The sequence below is a fragment of the Nicotiana tomentosiformis genome, chromosome 3 (genome assembly GCF_000390325.3).
Source record: "Nicotiana tomentosiformis chromosome 3, ASM39032v3, whole genome shotgun sequence".
Classification (NCBI taxonomy): Eukaryota; Viridiplantae; Streptophyta; class Magnoliopsida; order Solanales; family Solanaceae; genus Nicotiana; species Nicotiana tomentosiformis.
Window position 1 is genome coordinate 89006718 of NC_090814.1, and position 24612 is coordinate 89031329.

At 38.8% G+C, this 24612-nt stretch overlaps 2 protein-coding genes and 1 non-coding gene across 4 annotated transcripts; 1 reads left to right on the top strand and 2 right to left on the bottom strand.

Moving 5' to 3' along the window:
- Nucleotides 1-770: 770 nt before the first annotated feature.
- LOC117273589 (small nucleolar RNA R71) lies at nucleotides 771-877 on the top strand. Its single transcript, XR_004503595.1, has one exon. It is a non-coding gene; the product is annotated as a small nucleolar RNA R71 (small nucleolar RNA).
- A 2586-nt stretch (nucleotides 878-3463) lies between these two features.
- Nucleotides 3464-24407, bottom strand: LOC104098510 (glutamate synthase 1 [NADH], chloroplastic). 2 transcript variants are annotated; one of them, XM_070197234.1, is made up of 23 exons: nucleotides 23546-24407; nucleotides 23343-23462; nucleotides 22654-22767; nucleotides 22392-22544; nucleotides 22194-22294; nucleotides 22015-22111; nucleotides 21461-21570; nucleotides 20898-21001; nucleotides 20596-20775; nucleotides 20169-20512; nucleotides 19952-20022; nucleotides 19392-19861; nucleotides 18407-19276; nucleotides 17925-18079; nucleotides 17468-17629; nucleotides 15784-17382; nucleotides 15262-15477; nucleotides 14898-15166; nucleotides 14261-14566; nucleotides 13899-14166; nucleotides 13265-13522; nucleotides 5285-13160; nucleotides 3464-4160 (listed from the first exon to the last, which is right to left on the bottom strand). In XM_070197234.1, the coding sequence occupies exons 1-22, from the start codon at nucleotides 23933-23935 to the stop codon at nucleotides 12876-12878; spliced, it is 6642 nt and encodes a 2213-aa protein (XP_070053335.1). In that variant the 5' UTR covers nucleotides 23936-24407; the 3' UTR covers nucleotides 3464-4160; nucleotides 5285-12875. The 2 variants fall into 2 exon arrangements, with proteins under 2 accessions (XP_070053335.1, XP_070053336.1); XM_070197235.1 differs by lacking the exons at nucleotides 22194-22294; nucleotides 22392-22544; nucleotides 22654-22767; nucleotides 23343-23462; nucleotides 23546-24407 and adding an exon at nucleotides 21811-21952 and having other exon boundaries at nucleotides 22037-22087.
- LOC104121014 (uncharacterized) lies at nucleotides 3766-4107 on the bottom strand. The gene has a single exon (XM_070198789.1). It carries the CDS (start codon nucleotides 4105-4107, stop codon nucleotides 3766-3768), a length of 342 nt encoding a protein of 113 aa, XP_070054890.1.
- Nucleotides 24408-24612: the final 205 nt, after the last annotated feature.

Here is a 24612-nt window from a genome sequence, read left to right on the forward strand (position 1 = left end):
TGGTTGGAACATAGTTGCAACGACAATAATTCTGCTCGCGATAAGGTTGTTCATCCCGTTAAGAATGTCAGATGAGCAGCTAATGATTGGGGACGACGCGGTACATGGAGAAAAAGTCATCATCTGCCTCACTATCTGCTGTTGTTGAGGTTGCTAATAAGTTAGCTGCTGATTTTGCTGGTTGTATCTGCTGATTTTGCTGGTTGTATCCTTGTTGCCTTTGGTAAGGTACTACTTGACCCTGTGGTCGCATAGCTCCATAATTGTTGGTGTTATTGTACTGTTGTTGTGTTGGTCTATACTGCTGATTTTGCTGCCCCCAATTCTGACCACCTTGCCTCTGGACTCCATAGCTACCCACATAGTTCATGTTCTCTTGATAGTTCTGGTTGTCACTTTCACCACTCCATGAACACACGTATGGTTGGTTAATGCATGGTGTGCATAATCCCCCACTAGTCGTGTCAACTATGTGTACCTGCTTCTGGCTTGTTTCATCAATCTTCTTGGTGAGGATACTCATTTGCGACATCAGAGTGGCCATATTTTCGGCTATGGAATTGTTCGGGTCCAATGCTACTGAGTGAACTATAGGGGTGATTGTGGAGTCTCTTGTCATCCATCCTGAGTTTTGAGCCATTTTATCTAGAAGGACCTTACACTCTCTAAATGACTTGCTCAAAAATGCTCCACCTGCTGAAGTATCAACATTGGCCTTCAAGCTATCTGCCAATCTCATGTAAAACCGTTGTCCCAACATCTGATCTGGAATGACATGATGTGGACACTTAACCAACATATCTTTGAACCTCTCCCACGTTTCTTGTAATGTTTCAGCTGGTTTCTGCCTGAAGCTTAATATCTCATCAATTTGCTTGGCAGTCTTATTGGGTGGATAGAACTTATTCAAAAACTGCTTGACTAATTTCTCCCAAGTGATGATGGAATTTATGGGGAGCGAATTAAGCCAAATCTGGGCTAAACAACAACAGTCTTATTGCTTCCGGTGTCACATTTGGTTGCCTTTGCATGACACAAATTGACAGAAAATTTTTCAGATGTTGTTATGGATCTTCAATGTAAGACCCGGAGAACAGTCCTTTGTTCTACAGCAGATGTAGCATGTTGTTTGTGATTTGAAATGACTCCGCTTGTATTTGAGGGACTGCAATTGCAGTTGCCAAATTTTCAGCGATGAGTTGTGCCCAATCATACAAAGCTGCTTCTGGCACAAGAGGTGCCACACCCTGATTGTTCGGGTCATTCACATTGTTTCGATTGTTTTGATTATCCAAAGCGTCACCCATGTCCGGTTCAATTTGTTCTCTTGGGTGATGTTGTTTGTCTTTCTTGTTTGCACGATCTAGTGCCTTGAAAGTTTTTCAGGATCCGGTAATGCTTCAAACAATTCACCAGTTCTTGAAGAGTTTCTAGGCATACACCTATAACACACAAGACCACAAACGTTAGAATTTCAATGTAATGAATAAAAATGGAGAAAATTGACTAAACTAAGAATCTTAACAATTCTTATAGCTGTAATTAGTAACACTGTTGCTTTTCCCGGCAACAGCGCCAAAATTTGATCACGCCCAACTATGCCTCCTAAGAGGTCTAGCGGTCGTTGCAAATATAATCCGGTTTACAAGTCCGGAGTTGAATCCCACAGGGAAATAACGTGCTAATTACAACTAATAGTCTTGCACGAATTCAAGTAATCAACCTTCAGAAATATTATATAACAATTTGAGAGTTTACTAACTAAGATCAAAGTAATTAAAAATGAAGTAATTTATAACGAAAAAAGCAAATGTTGCAGACAAGATTTGGAAAAGTCTAAGGTTATGATTTCCCCTATTGTCGGAATCTTCCCTACTACGTTTCCTATAAATTCGCCTAAATATTCTCTACCGATCGTGAGTACTTTAAGTGTCGTAGCTCTCTCTCGAGCAACTAATACAATTTACTAGACGTATTCTCTCGAACTACGCTAGCTGGCACTAATTTACCGCTCACGACGATCGCACCAAGGCTTCGTTATCTCTAATCTCGCCTTTAAACCCTCTGTATCGATCTCTCAACTACGTTAGGAGTGGTGTTGTTCAACAACTACCTAAATATGTACTCTCTCTCGAGTAATATACACACTAAATAGGCACAGTTAATTGAGAGCTCTTCAATTAACAACAATAAAAATATAGTTGAACAAGTAGAGAAAAATCAAAGGCAAATCTATATTAAACGCAGTAGAAAATCATCCTCCAATAGGTTCCATCAAACCTTAGATTAAAGAGTTTAGCTACTTATAACACTACTCAAAAATACATAAACCATTGTCAAACCAATATTCATAGAAATAAAGACAGAAAAGTAGAGAGAAACTCTTCGATTCGTCTTCTTGAATGAACTTGAGGATCTTTCGGGCTTAACTTTGCTTCAACAATGGTGCTTCTTGCCTTCTCAGGTCAAGTATGTGAATGTAATTAGGGTTGAAAACTTTCATATCACGTCCCTAAGCCAATTGACTAAGTTGCCCCTCAAGATAAAACACAGGCAAATTTTCCCTTGTGCTATAGTTGTGCTTCGCACAGGGCTTGGTTGTGTTTTTCAGATTTTTCTGTGCTTTTCAAAGTTACTTCACTGCCTGGTCCGATTTTTCTTTTCTTCAAAAATTGCCTTTTAGCTTCATTTTTGCTCAAATCACCTTTATTCTTCCCTCTTGGCTTCCTACATAACAAACTTCAACAATTAAGCTCGATTGGTCATCTTTCAACATTCAAAACACCTAAAATACACACCAAAGTAGGGGCAAAACATATCCAATTACATGTAATTCTAACATATTATTAGGTTCCTGCTGGATGTTTGGTACAGTAATTCATATAACCATTATTGGAATTATAACCATTATTGTTTCACTCTGTAAATCCTATTTTATGCCAATTAGTTAATGGAAATATTGATTGCAAAGGTAATAAAAATGGGTAACTGAATTAATAAATTTCTGTTGGCTTGTGTGACGGCGGCGTTAAGCGTCATCACGACCTATAGTGGATTTTGGGTCGTTACAACCAAATTCTCCTTTCTTAAGATTGTAAATTGGGTGGTAGGGAAGAGGGAGGAGAAAAATCATTTATATCAAGAAAATGATCACCATTTTACCAATTCCGAATTAGAAGTAGATAACATTGTATTGACTCTTGAGTCTTGACTTTATAAAAATGGGTTAGTCAATGCTAGGTACCTACTTAGAAAATGAAAAATGACACCTCGAGAAAATTGAATGTTTCATTACAGAAAGAATGATTGAAGTCACCATCAAACGCAATAATCAATTAATTTAAGTGCAAGAGAGTTATCAACTCCTTTACTTGAATGAAAAGACCATTAAATCGTCTTATCCCTTAAACTTCTGACCGCCTCAAAAGTGATCCCTATATGTTGGAAAATGAGTGTAGCTAGCTTGAAAGAAGAGGCATAAATATGTCCCAAATATCAGAAAACTTCAAATCATACAATCCTCTAAAAGCTGCTATCGTTAATTGATACACTGCAATATTGCGGCATCAGCCAGGCATTCCCGTAATCATAAAGACAACTTCCTAATAACAAAGATTAATCACCTAACCCTATTATCAGAAAAAGAGAACTTCGAAAATAACATGACTATTTTGATTGTCACCCACATTATTATTTATTCGTCTCCCACATATCCAACAGGTAAGTACCTATAAGATGGAAGTTGAATCAAAAGCTGAAACGAAATCAGAAATCAGAGCAGCGGCCACCACGCTCCCAGTCGCCATAGCGGGTGGGCTCAGGACCTTTAGGGCCTCCAATCTCACCAGTCTTTTTATTAATGTTATCACTGCCCCCTTCGTCATTCTCGCCCTCAACTTCAGTACTCCCTTCAATTTTGTTATCAACCTTCTCCTTCTCCTTCTCATCCGAGGTACGAGGAGCATGCTCTCCAGGACGATCCTGTTTGATTCGCACTCCTTGAGTTGAAGAGCAAATGAGTCGACTAGCTGAGTTCTTTGGAAAACCAACTCTGGATACTGGAAGCTCAATCATCGATCTCAAGAGATGACACATATTTCTTGCCATTTGCTGTGTGTTTTGCCCAGTCTTGACCAGACTCATTAGCTGAGACAGAAAACCTTCACAAACAGTAGAAAATAGCACCTGATCAGATTACAGTTAACCCGTGAACTGGCTTCTGTCACACCCCTTTTTCACTCCACTGACCCTCTTAAAATTAATAAAAAGATTTTTGTAAAACTCGAAAGGGTTTTCAAAATTGAAAATGACAAAAAGATTGAGTTTCGAAGGATTTTCAGAGTCGCGACCCGACATTTGGTTTCGGTGTGCCAGGTCACCTTTTTGTTTTTTAAAATAACAAATTTCCTTCAAAACACATTTGACTCTTAAACCAGTTTGCACTAGAGATTCTAGAGAAGGGGGTTCATTTGACTTGGGGAGAAGGTGTTAGGCATTCCCGAGTCCCGTAACTAGTACAGTTGCATACATGATCAAGTTGGCTTTTAGAAATACTCACATTGAGGTAGAAACACACAAAAAGCTAAAATAAACACAGAAGAGGCTCGAGGTTGTCCCCACCTAACAAAAGAAGAAGAAAAAATGAAAAATAAAAATCCTAAGGTAACCTACACTATACTTCCTCCACGGTGTAGCCTCGGCCTCCGTTTACATTCACTTCGGAGCATACCACGAATAATAATAATATATACAAACTCTACGGGGCATTCCCCTGAATACAAGCTAAAGGGAACAACCTCTTACCTCAGCAAAATAAAAAGAAGCGACCTACGGTTTGCCTACCCGAGTGTAGTCGGCCTAAGCATGCTCCTAGCGATTAAGAACAATAGAAATAAAATTAAGCTAAAGTAAATAAGATTCATTTCATGCTCATCTTCTTTTAACTCTTCATTTCATGTATTAGACCTAGTCCGATTCCTAAAACGTGCGAGCAGATTTTAATCACTAATGGGCTAGGCCTTCCCAATTCCCACGTCCCATGTACATTAACGCTCAAATTAACAAATTTATCTTTACTCAATATCTCAACTTCATCTGCTGAAGCATAGACCCCCTTTTAGTCACACCTTCATGAGAAAATTAGGCATGGCAGTTCATAATCTCAAGTGAAATAATATCAAACAAAGTATCCAAACAAAAATAGTAGAGCAATTAGGAAAACAACATTAATTAAAGCACAATATAAAGCATTGTAGGAACAGTAGATTAAAGAAAAGAGTCGGACCTTCGCAAAGCAGTACTTCTTCAATATTAATGAGATCTCCAATAAATCTATAGCAAATAATACATTCCAAATGTTAATGCAATTGTGAGCTCCATTGAAATCTGATTCTAGTAGAGCAATTTTCCAGAACCCAAGCTGGACCAAGAAATAGGCACCGACAAGAGCCTTAGACCGGAAAACTTCAGCGGCGCCGGAAACTCGAACAAGGACTGTAACTCGAACACGAACTCAGAACCCAACAAAACCCCTTGGATCTTGGTGTTTTATAGAATTTTTAGGTAGTATTGTTTGAACTGAGTTTGTTTTGGAGTTTGGTGGCTATGGAGGATTTGGTTCAAGGCTGGTGGTTCTGGGTGGAACTAACGTGAATAAAGTTGTAGTCACGGTTGTGAAGATCACACGGCTATGAATAGAGGTGCGACGAAGCTGCACTGGTTCTTACACGATGGACGAAAAAAGAAGAAGAAAAATTGGTTTCTTAGCAATGGAGTAGAGGAGAAAGAATTAAGGGGAGAAGAGAAGAGATCAAACTTTTCCCGAGATCTCTCTGTTTTTTTTTTTTTTTTTTTTTAACTCTCCCTCTCCTCTTGCTATCTCACCGTGTGTCTCTCCTAGGGCCTTTCTCCATTAGGGTTTGATGTTAATTATATTTTTATATTGTGGGTAGATAGGATATGGACCATTGGATAAGAAGATATTGGATGGCCAAGATTAAAAGGCATTAGGTCGGGTAGGGCAGATGAATCAGTGGGTATGGGTTAAAAGGAGTGGGTCATGTTGGTTGAATTGGACTTAAAAGAACATGTTCATCCTAAAATTGAAATAAAATCTATACTATAAAATACAAAACTAATTCTAATTAACAATATTATATTGTGAAACTATTTTTGGCATTTTTTCAAGATTATATAAAAATAAAAGTAGAGTAATATAAAAATTCTAATAAAATAGTATGACTACAAAATATTAATGATATATAAAATATGCGAAACTACTAATATAGCTTGAAGACGTGGCGGGCCAAAACTTACAGGCTTACAGCTCCTTACAAGTGCAATTCCAATTTTTCTACTCGACTGTCACCAAAAAGCATTCGAAAATTGTTGCCAACTTAAAATCTCACAAGCATATGCTTTTGACGTTCAAAGTCGCAAATCAATAGAGATTCCAACTACTTACCACAACGATTTTCTTAAAGGACAGCAGTTAGTTTTTTAAAGAAAAAAAAGAACTTTTAAAAAGGAATACATTGTGTTCATCTGAACGGAAATAGTCTTTAGGACTTATTTCATTCAGAGAAGATGCTCCATGAATATTGATAGCATTAATTTTAAGACAAATATCATAGGATGAGAATAACTTCTATCCGCACATTTGAAATTTTGATAGTTTATAGTGAAAGAAAAATTTGCAAGATGTCCAAGTATCGAAAATTCACATGATATAAGTTTCTCTCTGAGATAAGTAGAGAAAAACAATCAACTGGAAGACGCAAGATTTAATTGGTCAATAAACTATCCATATCATTGTTCTTGCTTCCAATTTTCTCAACTCCGAGTAAGGAATTACAAATGATGAGATAAATAGCAAAAAGGAAAAAAAGGAAAAAACTCGTATAAAGGGAAAAAAAAGAAGAGAAAGCATGAAAATCATTATTTAACAGCGCCATTGGACTTTGTCTGCCACCTAAATAAAACAGTTCAAGTTATTTTAAAAAGGAAAAGTTTATTGGGAATAAAGCATATAAAGAAATGACGACATCAAAAGACAACAATCCTACTAGGGCAGCAGTTCACAGCACAACTAAGAGAAACAGAGGCAGAGAAAAGAATTGGAGATAGACAGGGAGAGCTCAGTGGAAAGTAAAACTGAGAATAGAAACGGAAGCTTGAGAAGTTCCCTCCCCCCTCCCCACAACCACCCACCCCAAAGTACGCTTTAAAACTTAATGTAGAAGAGCTTGTGATTGGGGGGAAAAGTTCTCAAGAAACAAGAAAGTGTGAAGATGACAAAAAAAATTAGATGTCAAAACTTCAAGACATGTAAAGACCATATACGTAATCGAATAGAATGTTAACTATTAAGAAGGGTCATCTACAAGTAACTCTTTTTCCTCTTGCTTCTCCTTTAATTTGTTGACTTAAAATATTTTTGTACGGTGTAAGTCCCTAAAATAGTATATCCTGGGTGTATAGTACCTAGGCTCCAAATAACAGTGCCTAGGCGATAACAGATGAATCTAAAACAAAAACTTCAAAGAGACTGCCGGTTAGGCACCATCAGTTGGCGCCTAAACACAATCAAAAGTACATGGATTTACAGAGGTGCTACCGGAGAGAATGTGTTTTCAGACTCTAGTGCTTAGGCGCTACAACTAGGGATGTCTAAGGGGAGGGTATTACCCGTACCCGTACCGCACTGTACCTGTCCTGATTGGGGGTAGAGGTGGGGGATTTGGGCTAAGTTGCTCGGACTCGGGTGCGGGTATCCAATACGGTCACGGATCCAAGTGTCAGATTCGGCAAAATCTAAATTTTAAGATTCGGGGGTGCGGATTCAGGTATGGATACGGGGGGATTCAGCTAAAAAAATTCAAAATTATAAAAAATAAAGCTATAAAGAGAAAAAGAAAGTCATTCAAGGCCTTCCACCAACTCTCCACCTATATCGCTGCTATTGTCTACCAGAAGTCCGAACTTAGAATATGACCCCTTGAATTCTTGGTTTTTCTGAAACACAAAGCAGCAAAGGTTAGACAAAAGTACTACAATATTGAAGGTATGTCATTCCACATGTCTTAAATCTGTTTTATTTTAAATTTTGAGAAATCAAAATCTCAATTTCTATCCAAATTTGTCGATGGACTCAAGCGAAAGTATCCGAAGTTAGTTGACCGAATTCGGGACGTATCCCGCTCCGCACCCACTCCCGTCCCATGTCGAGACGGGTGCGGCACAAAAAACGGAGAGTCTGCGCAACTTAGGATTTGGGTAGAGGGTAAGGGTAATGAAAGGGTACCGGAAAAAATATCCTTAGTACCGGTCCAGTTAGTACCCTTAAGGTACCGGACCAGTCCGTAATGATACCCTTAAGTTTTGTTTTTTAAATGTGGCCGTTTTTGCACCGGAACGGCCAAAAACGGCTATTTTTCCCTCCCTACCCCTTAATTTATGTTTTTTAACCTCTGAGTTTATTCAAATACACGTTGACCGTATTTTAAAATAAAATACCCCATTTCATTCTTCCAATTTTCAAACAAAACTCTCATATCTATTTATCTCTAATTGCAATTAACGTTCTAGCACTCATATTAATTTTCGCATTTATTTTTATTATACTTGTGTTGCTATTTGTTGTAATTTTAATTATCTATTATTAAAAATATCTCCTAAACTGGTAAAAAAAGTGTGTAATAGATTGATTAAGGGTAATGTTAAGGAGGGAGTCCTCGTTTTGAAACAAATTCTAACTGGTCCGGGTTTAGGCGTTTCATACAAGAAAGGTATAATCTTGCTTTTCAAGGTTTTTCTAGAACAAATGTTAGAAATAATGTTTGCGATGATGAAAGAAATGAAGATTTGCTGAAATATTAGAAGAGAAGAAACGTTAGCCTTCCAGAAATAATTCAAGAAGATGACAATGCCTATAGTGAAATCCTATCTACCGGAGATAGCAAGGATGATAGCAAGGACGCAGAAGAACAAATATTATCAATTTCAAGCGAAGAACCAATAGAAGTTATTAAAAATTCCGTAAATTATAATTTTATTTTATAAGTATTGAAATAAAAGTATTGAATATTTTTCATCCATTAAAGTTTTTTTGTATTTAAATATAATTATTTTTATTTTTAATTTAAAATTACCTCTGAATTCCGGTACCACACCCTTAAGTACCACACTCTTAGGACCGGTAGGGGTACTGATACTAGTACCCCGTACCCTTAAATCCCATTAAGAAAAGTACCCTTAAGAAACCCTCCCCTTACCCTTACCATCCTTGTACCCTTAACCCTTAAGAACCAGTACCTTCCCCTTAGAGAGCCCTAGCTAGAATCGCCACCTTGGCTCCATCATCTAGAATCTCCATGTCATCCCAGCACAAATGTTCTATTTTATTTCATTGAAAAATTACGTCTCAAAAGTCAACAAAATAAAATTATAGATTATGAGGAAATAAAGTTGGACCTAGGCTTTTTTTCTTTTTTCATCCTTTGGTTTTTTCTTGGGTCCGTAGTATTCTCACCACAAAGACGTTTATTTGTTTAACTACTCTAATTAGAATCATAACCATCCCGTTGAGGATTTTCAAAAGTAGTTTTCAATAATGTTGCATATTGTCTTCCATCATTTATATATGTAATAATATTAGGATTTTGAGCATATTCTGCAAATATCCGTATATCTTTTCACTCTTATTTATTTAACTCATAGACCAGTAACCCTATTGAAGGCCAAACACCACACACTTTGAAGTATTTCAAACTTCGTTTTCTTTTCCTTTTATAACTCGAAACCTTCATTTTCAGACCCCTATATTGGACATACCAAGCATCAAGAATAGCTTGATCCCATAAGTTATAGCATATGATCATACATAAAACTAATGAATTAACCATATCATGGATGTATGAGTTCTCTTTACAATGAATAACATGTTCCTCACAGAAAGTACTAGATTTAATATAAAGATCTAGTGGAGTACAGTTTCATATACAAATAAGAATTTCATTTTCCATGAATCTTAAAATTTGACGATATAAAAACTTTCAAGAATAAAGATGTGTATAAGCTAACTCTCTAGACTCATTTGATTCTACGTTATTAGAAAGTGAATTTCACGTAGTCTCATGTATGGGATATAGTTATGCCAACTCATGCAATACTCTTTGGCATTAGAATAGCAAATTGTAACCACATCAGTTATGCTTTCCCTAAGCACAAATGCAACACGGGATCATCACTTTGTGATGCATCTATCCTAGCATTGATAGATATTGGACTATACCAAAATCACAAAGGATAGCAAATAAATAAATGATAAATAAGTAGGCTTGAATAAAGTATCACCCTGTTTTGCTACTTCTTCTTATAGCATTTGAAGATAGTGCCATTAGATAAATCTAGTTTCACAAAGTATTGATTCATTGGTTTTGAATTTCGTACAGTGGCCATCTAAAGTAACTCACTAAAATTGATGAAAAATGCGAAGATGGTGACAAAACCAAGATTACATGTCAAGACTCGCAACCAAAGGCAGATATACCGTATATGGTACGGGTTCAACAGAACCAATAGCTTTGGTCAAACCCTGTATATGTGTTGAGCAATCCACTAATATATACATACAATAAACTATAAACCCAGTAGCATAAATGGGTTGTAGATTCGGTGGCAATCACGGGGGGCAATTCCAATAGACTTATTGGAGGGTCCCATTGGTATGCACCCAGTATCAATTGAACCTACGAATTCGCCAATTATGAGTTGGGCTCGCCATAATCCATAAAATTCAAATCCCGGAGCTGCCTCTACTCACGACTACAAGGCACAATGAGTCTCCTTTATAGAAATACTTGTTCCAGACGATTCGCTAGCGGTTAAAGCAATAAGATTTTCATTATATAACGGGACTTTATGCATTCTACAACTACCAATATTAAAAAGTTCCGCATCTAAAGTATTGGAAACTCACTCTGCTTTTAAAAGGAAAGACACTGCAATATATCACAATTGGTCATACTATTTAGACCACCATTTGACAAAAAAAAAATTCTCTTAATGAAGACACTGTTTTAATGAAATGTAATATACTTATACAAGGTGATCTGTTAATGGATTAACAAGAAGAACATAACAAACAAGAGAAACCGTCAAATAGCTAGTAATTTTTTAGGTTTATTCAAACCTAAAATCACCAAGAACGAAACGGTTGTGAATTTTGTAATCTACCACATACAACAAAAAATTAGGGAAAATCTAGGAATAAAAGAGTTGAAAATGAGCAATCTTCATATTTTGCAATCAATTAGCCACAAGACAAATGAAAACGAAAGTGGACATACAAGAAGAAGACTTTGGAAGAATTTTATGAATTCAAAGATAGGGTTTTGGGGGCGAAATCTCTTAAAAAAGCTTCAAAATACCAAATGGCTGATTGATTCATCTTTCAGTATGCTGCGCGTTCGATCTTCGCCTCCCTCTATTCGCCGCCTTTGTCTTTGTGAAAAAGATGAGCTGATTTGGTGGAAACAAATGAGGTCAGTTTACATCCGGTGATGGGTTTAACCGCGGGAAAGCAACCGCACCGCCTAAGAGAAATACTATATTTAATGGATGATCGTGGCTTTGAGGGAACAACGGTCCAAACATGTGCTGTTTTGTAGCTCATATGTTTGGTTATGAGGGATTATAAACCTGTAATGTGGGATAGATGATGTGTAATAGAAATAAGAGGATATATAAGTATTTAAAGAATAAAGATGTCCTTAAAATAAGTAATGTAACATAATACTGTCTACATTGTTTTTCACCGCATGACAATCTTTCAAGTTATACATTAGATAAAAAATCTATATATCCAAGAGTTCTATTAATGTGTCATTAGTTGTGTCATGAAATAATAAATGTCCAAGATTTTGCATTCAAAATATAACTAAAAGCTTCAAATATAAGTAGGATTCTAAGGGTTTTACCTTAACAAAGTATGCATCCACAGCTACAATTGTTAGAGGTTCAATTAATTACGCAAAGTTTTATTAATGAAATGATTATTAATCATCTCTGGTAAGAATATGAGTCAAAATATGTAGAATTTGAAGAAAAAATCCCTGCCATTTGTTTCTCCATCTAACAACTTTAGTATATTCCTTTTGTTTATTTAAGAGAATAAGCATTAATTTTTCATACTTGTAAAATTTAGTCAGGGTTGAAATAACTTACTAAAATCTATACATCCAAAAATTGAAATGCTATAAAGGAGGAATTTTCAAACCCCACTTTGTGGGATTACATTGGATTTGTTGTTGTTTCTTTAAACGAAGGCATATTATATATCTTCAAGAGTACCCAGTCATGAACTTAGAAAACCTGATATGGTAAAGTTAAGCATAAACTGTCAAGCATACGATAACAGAAGTGTAACACAGTGAATGAATTTCACAACAGATTTTCCTATATGTGAATGCTACGAAGAGTGTTGCACCGACAAAATATTGTAACTTGCAGAAGTGCAGGACCAGCTAAAACTAGAAATAATCCCCCATAATATTAATTTCAAAGGAAAATTTGCACAAACGAGAACTGTACATGTTATTTTTTCCACTAAAGCCTGCTCCAAACAACCATCACGGCAATAATAAACTTTATCGACACCCAACATGCAACAAAAAAACAAAAAAATACTATCCCCCTACCCCCACCCCTCAAACTCCCAAGAATCAGAAAATATCAACTATCCTATTTTATATTCAGGCTGAGCTGCTATTGATTTACTTTGTGCTGCTTTTCTTGGATTTGGATATCATTTGAAGGAAAATACCTAAACCAGCCTCCCCCCAGTGTCGTTTATTCATTTGCTTTTTGTAAGTGTCTTATGTCACGACTGTTTGCTGCTTGCTGCTATCTTGTTGCTTCTTGACAAATTCTTGTTGGCTAGCCACATCAACAGTGAAATCGTCATCGTCATCCTTCATGAGAAACTTGTCAACTTGAGCAGCTGCTTGCCGCCCTTCGGAGATGGCCCACACCACCAAAGACTGTCCCCTGCGACAGTCTCCTGCTGCAAACACCCCTTCCACACTTGTAGAAAAGCGTCCATAATCAGCCTTGAAGTTAGATCTGTTGTCCTTTTCTAGTCCCAGTTTGTCTGCTATTGTCTGAACAAAAGATCAAACACAAAAATAACAGTTCAATATTAATTGAATTTCATCAGAGCAAAAAAGAAATGAAGAAACGAAAATGGAAATCATAAGATACTAACCGATTCAGGACCAAGGAACCCCATAGCTAGCATAACCAGATCAGCTCCGATAATTTCTTCAGAGCCTTCTACTTCTTTGAATTGGAATCTTCCACTAGCATCTTTCTCCCACTGTACACGTATGACCTCCAACCCTTTCACATTTCCATTCTCATCGCCAATGAATCGCTTGGTCAATACCTCATAGGATCTCGGATCCTTACCAAACTTTGCAGCAGCTTCCTGATGCCCATAGTCTACACGGAAGATACGAGGCCACTGCCAACAAGAAATGGAAAGGACATATCACAATGACATTCAGGAAGTTAATTAAGAAAAATGTTAATAAATGTTCAATGATCACTTCATAATCCTAACTCATACTATAAAGCCAATTCTAGAAACTTCCTCTGAAAGTATAAAAAGAGTAGTTCCTTCTAATTTAAGCTGACAAAACATCATATTGCTCCTGAATTGCCCATCATGCACATGATAAACATAAAGCAACCACGCTAATTGAAGTGACTACTATGCACAGTAAAATGTAAGGTGCATTTGCCATGGTAATAACAGTAAGGTGCAAGCGTGCTAATTGAAGTGACTAACTATGCATGGGAAAGAGTAAGGTGCATTGCCACATAAAACATGGTCAAACCTGTGGCCAAGGATTTCCAGGAGCCCTAGTTTGTGGCGGCTGAGGGAGAAGCTCTAGATTAACAACACTGCTGCAGCCATGCCGAATAGACGTTCCTATGCAATCTGTCCCAGTGTCACCTCCACCAATAACAACCACCTTCTTGCCCTTGGCAGAAATGTATTTTTCATCCTGGAGATTGCTATCAAGCAAACTTTTTGTGTTTGCATGAAGGAACTCCATTGCAAAATGAACTCCTGAGAGGTCTCGTCCAGGAACAGGAAGGTCCCTACCAATGAGTCAACAAGTAGTTTGAGTGAGCAATTACTTATTCAGAAAGCACAATGAACCAAAGGCGATATGATGCGATCCATGGTACTCACCTTGGCTTTGTGGCTCCAACAGCCAAAACAATTGCATCGTGATCTTCACGAAGCCGCTCTAAGGAGTACACGGGATCATTTCCAACATTTGCATTGACCACAAATTTCACCCCTTCCTTCTCCATAAGGTCAACCCGCCTCTGAACGACATCAATCTTGTCGGTCTTCATGTTGGGCACTCCATACATCATCAGACCACCGATTCTATCAGCACGTTCAAACACGGTTACAGTATGACCCTTTCTATTTAACTGATCAGCAGCAGCCAGGCCTGAGGGTCCACTCCCGACAATTGCGACTCTTTTCCTGTCAGAATGAGGACAATTAGAACATGAGCTATCGATGTTATGTACGGTAGAGTGTAGATGCCGATCCATCAAAGCTTAACTACTCTTAGAATGAAACATCTACATAATCCGTAAAAGCACAACTTTTTGCTGAAAAAATATGCTGCTGACAGTGGACACGCTGAAAGACAATCAACTTAGTAGCTGCAAAGAGTCAGTTACCACTTACCAGGAGCAATTGGAAATGAGAAAAAGGAGCACCTCCAAAGAAAAATAAAAGCAGGCACAGGTAGAATGGTGGGGGCAAGGGTTTGGAACAGTACAGTACAAGCAAGTGAAGAAATGCATACCCAGTTCTCTCAGAAGGAGGTCGTGGCACCATCCACCCTTCCTCAAAAGCTTTGTCGATAATGGCACATTCAATGCTCTTAATAGAAACAGGATTCTCAATGATACCAAGCACACAAGACCCTTCACAAGGTGCAGGGCACACCCGACCAGTGAACTCAGGGAAGTTGTTTGTCTCAAGAAGCCTATCCAGTGCTTCACGCCACCTGTTTTGATACACTAACTCATTGAATTCTGGTATTTTGTTTCCAAGAGGACACCCAGAGTTCTCCTGCAACAAATTTTTCATGACATAATCAAATCAGATTTTGGCCGCTTGTATTCATATTGTGCATCAATCACTACACATTTCAGCATTAATATTACCTGATGACAAAAAGGAGTTCCACAGTCCATGCAGCGCGCAGACTGTGTCTTAAGGAGTGGACTGGGTTTTGACTCTTCCATAACCTCTTTCCAGTCCCTCATCCGAACATCTGGATCCCTGTATGACACGCCCTGTCGCTCATAAGCAACAAAACCTCGATGCTTGACTGCATCAGCAACTTCGGTGGGCCTCTTCAATGTTTTTTCCTCTTCAACCTGTAAAAGACCAAAAGTGCATATGTAAAGTTGCAAAACCTATTGTAAAGCCTCTTACAGCAACTAAATACCCAAATGCGCCGGGCAAAGTCCAATAAAGCAATTAATGGACAAGTCAGGTTTCTATCTAATGTATAGAAATGCAGACACTACAAAATGAACAAATCTTCCTAAATCATAAGTGCAAAAATTGATTGTCCTATTTATATATATGCCACAAGGTCCCTAAGCTACATCTATAGAAAAAATAGAATCTTCTCGGGAATTCCAAGGCAGCGCCTTCAGAAACTTCATAAATAAACTAACCTGACTGGATTGGTCCTTAGATGCAGCTGCTAATTTCTTCAGCTCTTCAAAGGCATCTTTCTCCTTCAAATCTGCCTCTTCTTGCTCCTCCGCTTCCTTGATGGCACGTTCATTTGCTGCTTTGTTAGCTTCCTCTTTTTTCATGCTTGCCAGAACCCGTTTATAATCTCTAGGGAAGACCTTAATAAATCTAGGCAAAAGATTATCAAAGTCTGCAAGAACATCTTTTGCCAGTTGGCTGTTTGTGTTACGCTGATGTTGCTGTATCATCATCTTCAAAGTCATGATATCATCTTCTTCTTCAACTTTATCAAGATCAACCAGCTCTGAATTGCAATGAGATCGGAACTTTGAATCCACATCAAGAACATAGGCAACGCCACCACTCATACCAGCAGCAAAGTTTCTTCCAGTTTTTCCGAGGACAACAACTGTACCACCAGTCATGTACTCACAGCCATGATCACCAACACCTTCTACAACAGCTTTGGCCCCTGAGTTACGGACACAAAATCTTTCTGCTGCCATCCCATTAAAATATGCCTCCCCAGTTGTTGCCCCATAAAGAGCTACATTTCCAATCACAATATTTTCCTTGGGGTCAAACTTGCTTTCTTTTGGAGGATAGACAATGATTTTCCCCCCTGACAAACCTTTACCAACATAATCATTGCTGTCTCCTTCAAGCTCTAACGTGATGCCAGGGCAAAGAAAAGCTCCCAGACTCTGCCCTGCACTTCCACTAAGTTTGATATGAATGGTGTCTGCAGGGAGTCCTGCGAGGTGATATCGCTTGGTAACTTCATGGCTTAGCATTGTTCCGACAGCGCGATTTACATTACAGATTGGAGTTTCAATGTATACAGGAAGACTTTTCTCCAAAGCAGCTTTGGAAAGGGCTATCAAATTGTTATCTAAAGCCATGTCTAAACCATGATCCTGTTTCTGTACACAATATTGGGCAGCTTCAGGACGGATATCAGCAGCAGGTCGAAGCAGTAGGGACAGATCGATGTTCTTTAGTTTGTCATTGTTCTTGGTTAAATCTTTATCCAGTGCAAGCATGTCTGAACGGCCAACCATTTCAGTAAGTGTTCTAAAACCAAGCTGAGACATGATTTCTCTTACTTCCTCAGCCAGCATGAAGAAGAAATTTATGACATGTTCTGGTTCTCCAGCAAACTTCTCCCGAAGAATTGGATCTTGAGTGGCAATTCCCACAGGGCAAGTGTTTTTGTGGCATTTTCTCATCATTATGCAACCAAGTGTTATGAGGGGAGCAGTGCTGAAACCAAACTCCTCTGCACCAAGAAGAGCAGCAACAGCCACATCTCTTCCAGTTTTCAATTGGCCATCCGTTTGCAGTGTTGTTCGGCCACGGAGGTCATTAGCCACTAAAGTTTGATGTGTCTCTGCAAGACCAAGTTCCCATGGAAGCCCGGCACTCTTGATACCAGTCCATCTTGAGGCACCCGTGCCTCCATCATGACCGGAGATCAAGACATGATCAGCATGTCCCTTGACAACACCGCTAGCAATAACCCCAACGCCAGCTTCAGAAACCAACTTGACACTTACACGTGCCCCCGGATTTGCATTCTATAGGCATAAAGGGAAATATCTCAGAATCAATGAATAATAAATAAGAAAAGATGCACAGTGCAAATACACGAGATTTTAATACCTTAAGATCATGAATCAACTGTGCAAGATCCTCAATAGAATAGATATCATGATGAGGAGGAGGACTAATTAGTCCAACTCCAGCTGTGGAGTTCCTAGTGACAGCTATGTCACCAATGACCTTGTGTCCAGGAAGTTCACCCCCTTCTCCAGGCTTGGCTCCCTGCAAAATACAAAGGGATGTGAATAGATGTATCAACGCGTAACAGAAAACTTTACTGTTCACATTTATCTCACCAAATGCCAAATGCAGGTTTCAGTTAATGAGGCAAAGACACCTATAGGTGCCTTGCAGATGCAGCATCATCTGTCCATGAACATAAATTCATAAACAAGAGAAACCTCTATTCCAACTGGAATACAGGATCTAATAGGAATGGATCAACAATTAATACAAACATGTTGATGAAGGAAATAACCGTGAATGAAATATATTGCAGTGCTCATGTAAAGTGTACCTGAGCCATTTTTATCTGTAGCTCGTCCGCATTTGTGAGGTAATAACTTGAGACTCCAAATCTACCACTTGCAACCTGCTTAATTGCACTTCTTTTTGGATTCATTGAACCATTAGGAAGAGGCTCCATCCGAGATGGTTGCTCACCACCCTCACCTGTCCAAAAGTAGGTACAGCTTTCATTTTACAGTCAAAAGAATTTCAGCTCCAAAGGGGTAAAAACAAATGGTAGCCTCACAAGAGAAAGATCACTGTCAACACTCCACTTAAGCAGCCCCACAGGGGTTAGCTCAATTGGCAAAGGTTGAAGGACGTGTGTCCTAGGTCACAAGTTAGAACCATGCACCAAGCGAACTAACCACAGTATTTAAGTGGAGAAAGGTAAGAGTGGCAGACTCATCATCCCCAAGTTTTTTAACGCTGTGGTTGGCCTCCAGACTGATTTCTCGGTCATCAAAAATAAAACATTCCAATAAAACATACCTGTGTTAGATTTGCCCCCAATTTTGTTCATTGCCATAGCAAGAGTAGCATGTGCCTCCAAAGAGATTGATCCATAACTCATGGCTCCAGTAACAAAACGTTTTACAATCTCACTTGCTGGTTCAACTTCTTCCAGAGGAACTTTCACCTCTGCCTCTTTAAACTTCAAAAGTCCCCTTAAATTGCATTGTCTATTTAATTCCTGCACACGCTTAGAATATTCTTTGTAGGCAGCTACACTATTAGTTCGTGCAGCCTCCTGCAATTTTGCAATGGCAAGTGGATCATTAAGGTGAATCTCACCACCTTTTCTCCAATGATAATCACCAGGATTAGGGAGTGCCACAGCCTCTGCACTCCCTGGAGCCAAGGCTCGTGCTGGGAACGCTAGTTCATGCAGCTTGAGTGCATCTTTTGCAAGTGCATCAAAAGTTGCACCTTCCACTCTGCTAGGAGTTCCATTGAAACACCGCTCCATCACTTCTGATGAAAGGCCAACTGCCTCAAAAATCTGAGCGCCCTTGTACGATGCCAATGTTGATATGCCCATTTTTGCAAGAACCTTCTGCATGCCATAATGACTTGCTTTGAAGTATTTCTTGACAAGCTCATCCTTGGAACGGAACTCACCAGTTGACTTTGGTGGGATTTTTCCATCAACCTGTAGTCTCCATATAGCTTCTACGGCCAAATAAGGGCAGATAGCATCAGCACCAAATCCTACCAATGTACAGAAATGGTGTACTTCTCGTGGCTCAGCAGATTCAACAATCAGTGCAACACGAGTCCGCTCAAGCTTTTTAACTAAATGATGATGGACAGCACCGACAGCCAATAAAGAGCTCACCGCAACACGCTTTGGCGAGAAGCCTAAGAAGGTTAATAAGCAAATATTAATGCCATATCGACAACAGAGATAAAAACCTATGTACAAAGGAATGACATACTTTTAAAAAAAATTAAATAGCTGTGTGAAGATTGGTACCTCTGTCAGAAAGAATGATTGTTGTGTAACCCTCCTGAATCGCGTTGTGCGCTTCAGAGCAGATCCTATCTAAGGTCTCCTCAAGACCCTTCGCACCACGGTCTCGGGAGAAGGTAATATCAAGAACCTTACTGCGCCACCCTCTGTAGTTCATCTTTTTCACAGCTTCCATTTCTTCAATGGACAAAAGAGGTCCCTTGAGTGAGAGGCGGTGACACTGTTCTTCAGTGGTCTCTGTAAGATCTCCTTCAGGACCAATCATACATTCCATAGAGGTAACAATTTTTTCCCTTATAGGGTCAATAGGAGGGTTTGTGACTTGAGCAAACATCTGCTTGAAATACTCAAATGTAAGTTTCTCTCTGTTAGACATCACTGCTAATGGAGCATCATTTCCCATTGAGCCAAGAGCCTCGACGCCGTCTTTTGCCATTGGAAGTAGCAGCATTTCTAAGGACTCCACAGTGTAACTGCATAAATAGGTCAGCGATTAAATACTTAATACATGTTACAAAATTCTGGGGAAATTTCAGTCTGAGTCTGTGGCAAAAGAAACATACCCGAAAGCCTTTAACGGAGCCAATAAACCATAAAGCCCCATATTTTCCATACTGTCATCATCATTTAACGCCTAAAATTGTAGAAGAATAGATTGATAAGTTGAGACGCACTTAAAGAACCAACTAATAACAAAGAGGCACAATTGACAGCAAGAAAAGAGAAGACCAAAAAACAAAGATTTAGAGTAATTAAATTAGTATGAGACACAGTGCTCACAGGCAAAACTCCTGCAATGGGTGGAGGGATCCTGTAGGATTTATTTACAGACTCAACAATGTCTTTCAGCTCTATCTTTTGCCTTTTAAGCCACTGTCCATAAGGTCTTGCGAGAGAGTACTGCTGCTTCAAAGCTTCATCATCTACAACAACATGGTTCTCAAAGTCCACCAGAAGCATCATTCCAGGGTTTAGTCGACCTTTTCTGCATACATCTTCGGGTGGAATATCAACTACTCCAACTTCACTTGCCATAACAACCCTGCCACTGTATGTGACATAAAAGCGACCTGGACGCAGACCATTCCGATCTAATGTAGCTCCAAGATAGCGCCCATCAGTAACTGCAAGGCAATGTCCACATTAAGCAAATGCCACAAAGAAAAACCTCATATAAGAAATCAGTTAATTCCTCAAAGTCTATTACATGATATAAGGGCAGGTCCATCCCATGGTTCCATGAGAGCTGAAAAATACTCATACAATGCCTTCCGGTTAGGATCCATGTTCTTGTCATTCTGCCAGGCTTCAGGAATCATCATCATTACAGCTTCTGGGAGGCTTCTACCAGCTCGAAGCAGAAGCTCAAGTACACCGTCAAAAGCTCCTGAAAAATGGAGACCAAAATCAGATATGGGACAATCAAGACAAATATCTGCTAGTAGGAAAGTTGATCACAGCATGTTCAGATGTTGACTGCTTTGAGGTGCAGAAAGGTAGTACAAGAACCTGAGTCAGATGAACTGGCATCAACAATGGGCAAGAGCTTTTTCATTTCTGTCTTTGAAAGGCCAAGCTCTTTGCATTTAAGAAGACCTTCACGAGCCCTCATCCTGAATAGATAAAAGAATGACGTCAAACAAAATATCAATGCAGAGGACAAATCAAGAAGATACAATGGAATTTAAATTCGCAACTGTCAAATAACTGAATCCTATTTAAGATTCTTCCTTAGCTTCTGGGAAGAACATGCTAGTCAATTTGCAGTCAACATGTTACTCCAGAATTGAAAGGGAACAAAGGAAGATATTTGATGCAACAGGAAGGATTCAATCATGTGCATCACTCCACTAGTGTAATGTGGAAAAGAACATCATTGACTCGCAGCAACTACTGTTGACCCTTTATCCTCTCAATTGATATTTTACAAGGTTCAGTGAATCCTCTTTTCGATTTTCACATGGAAACCAAACCATCTAAAATACCTTTTCATTCAGGAGATCAATCTTAGATGAATTTTATTAAGCTCTGCACATATTATACCAGAAAATGTAACTCGGCAGGAAACTTACCAATTCACGTTGCCTCGAAGTGTGTTAATTTCCCCGTTATGACCCAAAACACGCATAGGCTGAGCACGATCCCAACTAGGAAAGGTATTTGTAGAGAACCTAGAATGCACCTGCACCAGAAAAAACCAAAAATTTACATTTGCAAGATACAATACAGACAAAAAGAAGAAAAAAGAAATGGAGCCGCTGAGATGTCTTCCAGATGCAGTGGTAATTGAGTTCAGGCACTTTGAAGATTGTGGCAATGACAGGACACAACACATTGGATATTTTCTCGTTAAGAACAGATGGCAGAGAGGAGGGCACCAAGTTTCTGTAAACATTATTTACTTGGTAATGAGTTTCCTTACCAACTCACCAAAGAGTCCAACTGGCATCCAAATTCAAATTGTGATCAAGGGAGTGGAAGAACTTAAGAGATCATTCATACTTCAATGCCTCAGAAGTCATTCCTCAACCTTGCATCTCTTCAGTTTACTGATTGATCCAATGCTGTTCGTTGTTGAAGTATGGAGTCAGTGTACAAATTAAAAGAGAATGGATAAAATATTTACCAGGGCCATGTAGCTCGTAAACCTTTCATTGCCCAAATCTGCATAGTAGTATTCCTTCAACTGATTAGGCTTCAACTGACCTTTGTAAACAATAGTCCTGCGCATTAAGATTATAAAATATAAAGTTAGCCACAGCACCACAGCAAATAGTGATGTATTCTGAGTCTTGAGGAACAAACCTTGAAGAAAGAGAACATATATAGAAATCTCTCACGCCACCATGTTGGAGGTTTAAAGCAGCGCGGATAGCTACCATTGAAACCCTCCTCAGAATATACATCTACAGGGGGAACAGATTCAAAACCGATGATGAACAATTAATTGATAGGGAAATACTAAATACTAACAAATATACGACTTCAGTAACAGACAACTACCTGACGCTCAAAGTCGACCTTTGACCGAGGAGTTGGTGTCAGAAACACTTGCTCAATGACAGGTTCTGTCTGCAATGCAGACTTGCCCAGCCCCGAATTATCTGTAGGGACTGGACGCCATCCAAGAACTGTATGCCCGAGTGACTCAGCCACCTGCCGAAGCACAAATATTCAAAAAAAAAAATCAGAACACGTAATAACGAAATTCACCTGCATAAATCTGTCATCAAAAGCATCAAATAGAGCAGGAGATGAATTTCACCTTTGTAAATACAATTTTGCTTTGCTCCCTACGGCTTTCAGAGGTAGGTAGGAAGAACATACCAACTGCATATTGGCCAGGTGGTGGTAGCTCAAATCCAACCTCACTTGCTACCTGAGGCAGTTACACAGAAGATACAAGCAACAATTGAGTGTTAGTTCAGATTTCAAGCCACAATTGGTAATTTTGCAACTAAGAGATCACTATAAATACTTTCAGTATTAAATTTCGAATTAATAGTCTATTTTTTGTTGTCATTCTCAAGTGATATTATTTTATACAGAATAAAAATACGTCTTAGAAACACCTTGGAAAAAACAAATAGATGAAAACTATATCATTTTCATTATTACTTGTGAAAAAAAATTGATCAAGTTACTAGTTTCTTTCTTGTTATTTCAGTAGTAGTAATTTTACATTATAAGAAAGCATTTAAAATAAATTCCAACAATTAGAAGACAGAACGCAATATTTATTTATTTATTTCGTGTTTAAGATTCCCCTATCATCCTCTCCGGTAATACACCCACACATGATCAACCATAAATAGTATAAAAGCAAAGAAGCAACTAACAAAATCATCAAATTAACAATTCATAACAAGTTTCAAGAACATCAATTGAGGTTAAAAAAATTCCACTAACTGAAAAGATAAGTAGCAGTAATTCTGAGCAGTTAAAAATTTTCACCTCCTTGTAGAAATCATGAGGCAAAGCCACAAGAATACCGGCCCCATCTCCAGTATTAGTCTCACAACCACACGCGCCTCTATGAGACATCCGAACTAACATCTCAACAGCATCAGTAACCTAAAAACAAATTGAAAAATTCAAACTTTCCATAGACTTAAAAAAAAATATCACAAAGACTTTTAGAAAGTTTTCTGATTTACCGTTTTCCGGTTGCTTTCACCAGAAAGTTCAGCCACAAACCCAACGCCACAAGAGTCCTTATCAAACGACGGATCGTAAAGGCCGAGTGGCTTCTCCGGCACATTAGACAATGCAGAACGAACCACGACCTTAAGCTTCGGAGCCTGGCCCGGCCCATCTGATTGCCAAAGGTGCAACCTTTCAGAACCCGAGGCCCGGAGTTTGGCTCCATAAAACCTCTTATCGAAACCGGTAGTCCTCTTAGCTAAACATCTAGAGGCCCTAGTAGTTCTGCCCAGACCAACACCGACTCTGCCCAAAGGCATAGCATTCAATTGATGGCCCGCCAGACTCTTGGCCGGCGATGGCATAACCACGCCATTGTTCACAGAACTCGAAACAATCGACATATTAAACCACCAGGTTCAGTTGTTTACAGTCTTTTTAAGAGATGTATATATATAAATACCGTAAATTGTATACAGAATTAAGTTATTACGGAAAAAAAACAAATAAGTTCAGATCTTTATGAATAAAAAGAGCGTTATAGAGAAATCTCAGATCCGTTGTTTAGAAGGCTTTAGGAATGATTAGATGAGTCGACTTTGAGCAGATCACGTGAAAAATAAGGGTTTGAAGAGAGGGCGGTGGATATAGCGTAAAAAAGGTAGTCCTTATCTAATCAAGCTATTCAAGATTGAGTTTTTAACTAACGAAACAAAGGAACCAAAATCATAGGTGGAGAAGGATTTTTTTCACAAAACGCAGATGGGGGCAACGAAGGCAAGAGGAAAGAGGAGAGAGTCTGCTCAGCGTCAGAGGGGGTAGGTGGCGGCAGGGATTTGCTCTCTTCTATCTTTCTTCGTTTTCGGCATGGGCGAGGTGGCTTGTGTTAGGATTTATAGATGAGATAGAAGTAGAAGTTGGCAGGGTGTGAGACTCCGAGGGGGTGGGTTTGAGTGGGTCCTACCTGATGTGTGTTTCCTGGGAAAAAAACGTTTATCCGTGTTTAAATTTTAATTAAAACAAATCTATCGCTAATAAATGTGCTGCTATATCTTTTATCTAAAACTTTATAATTGATTGG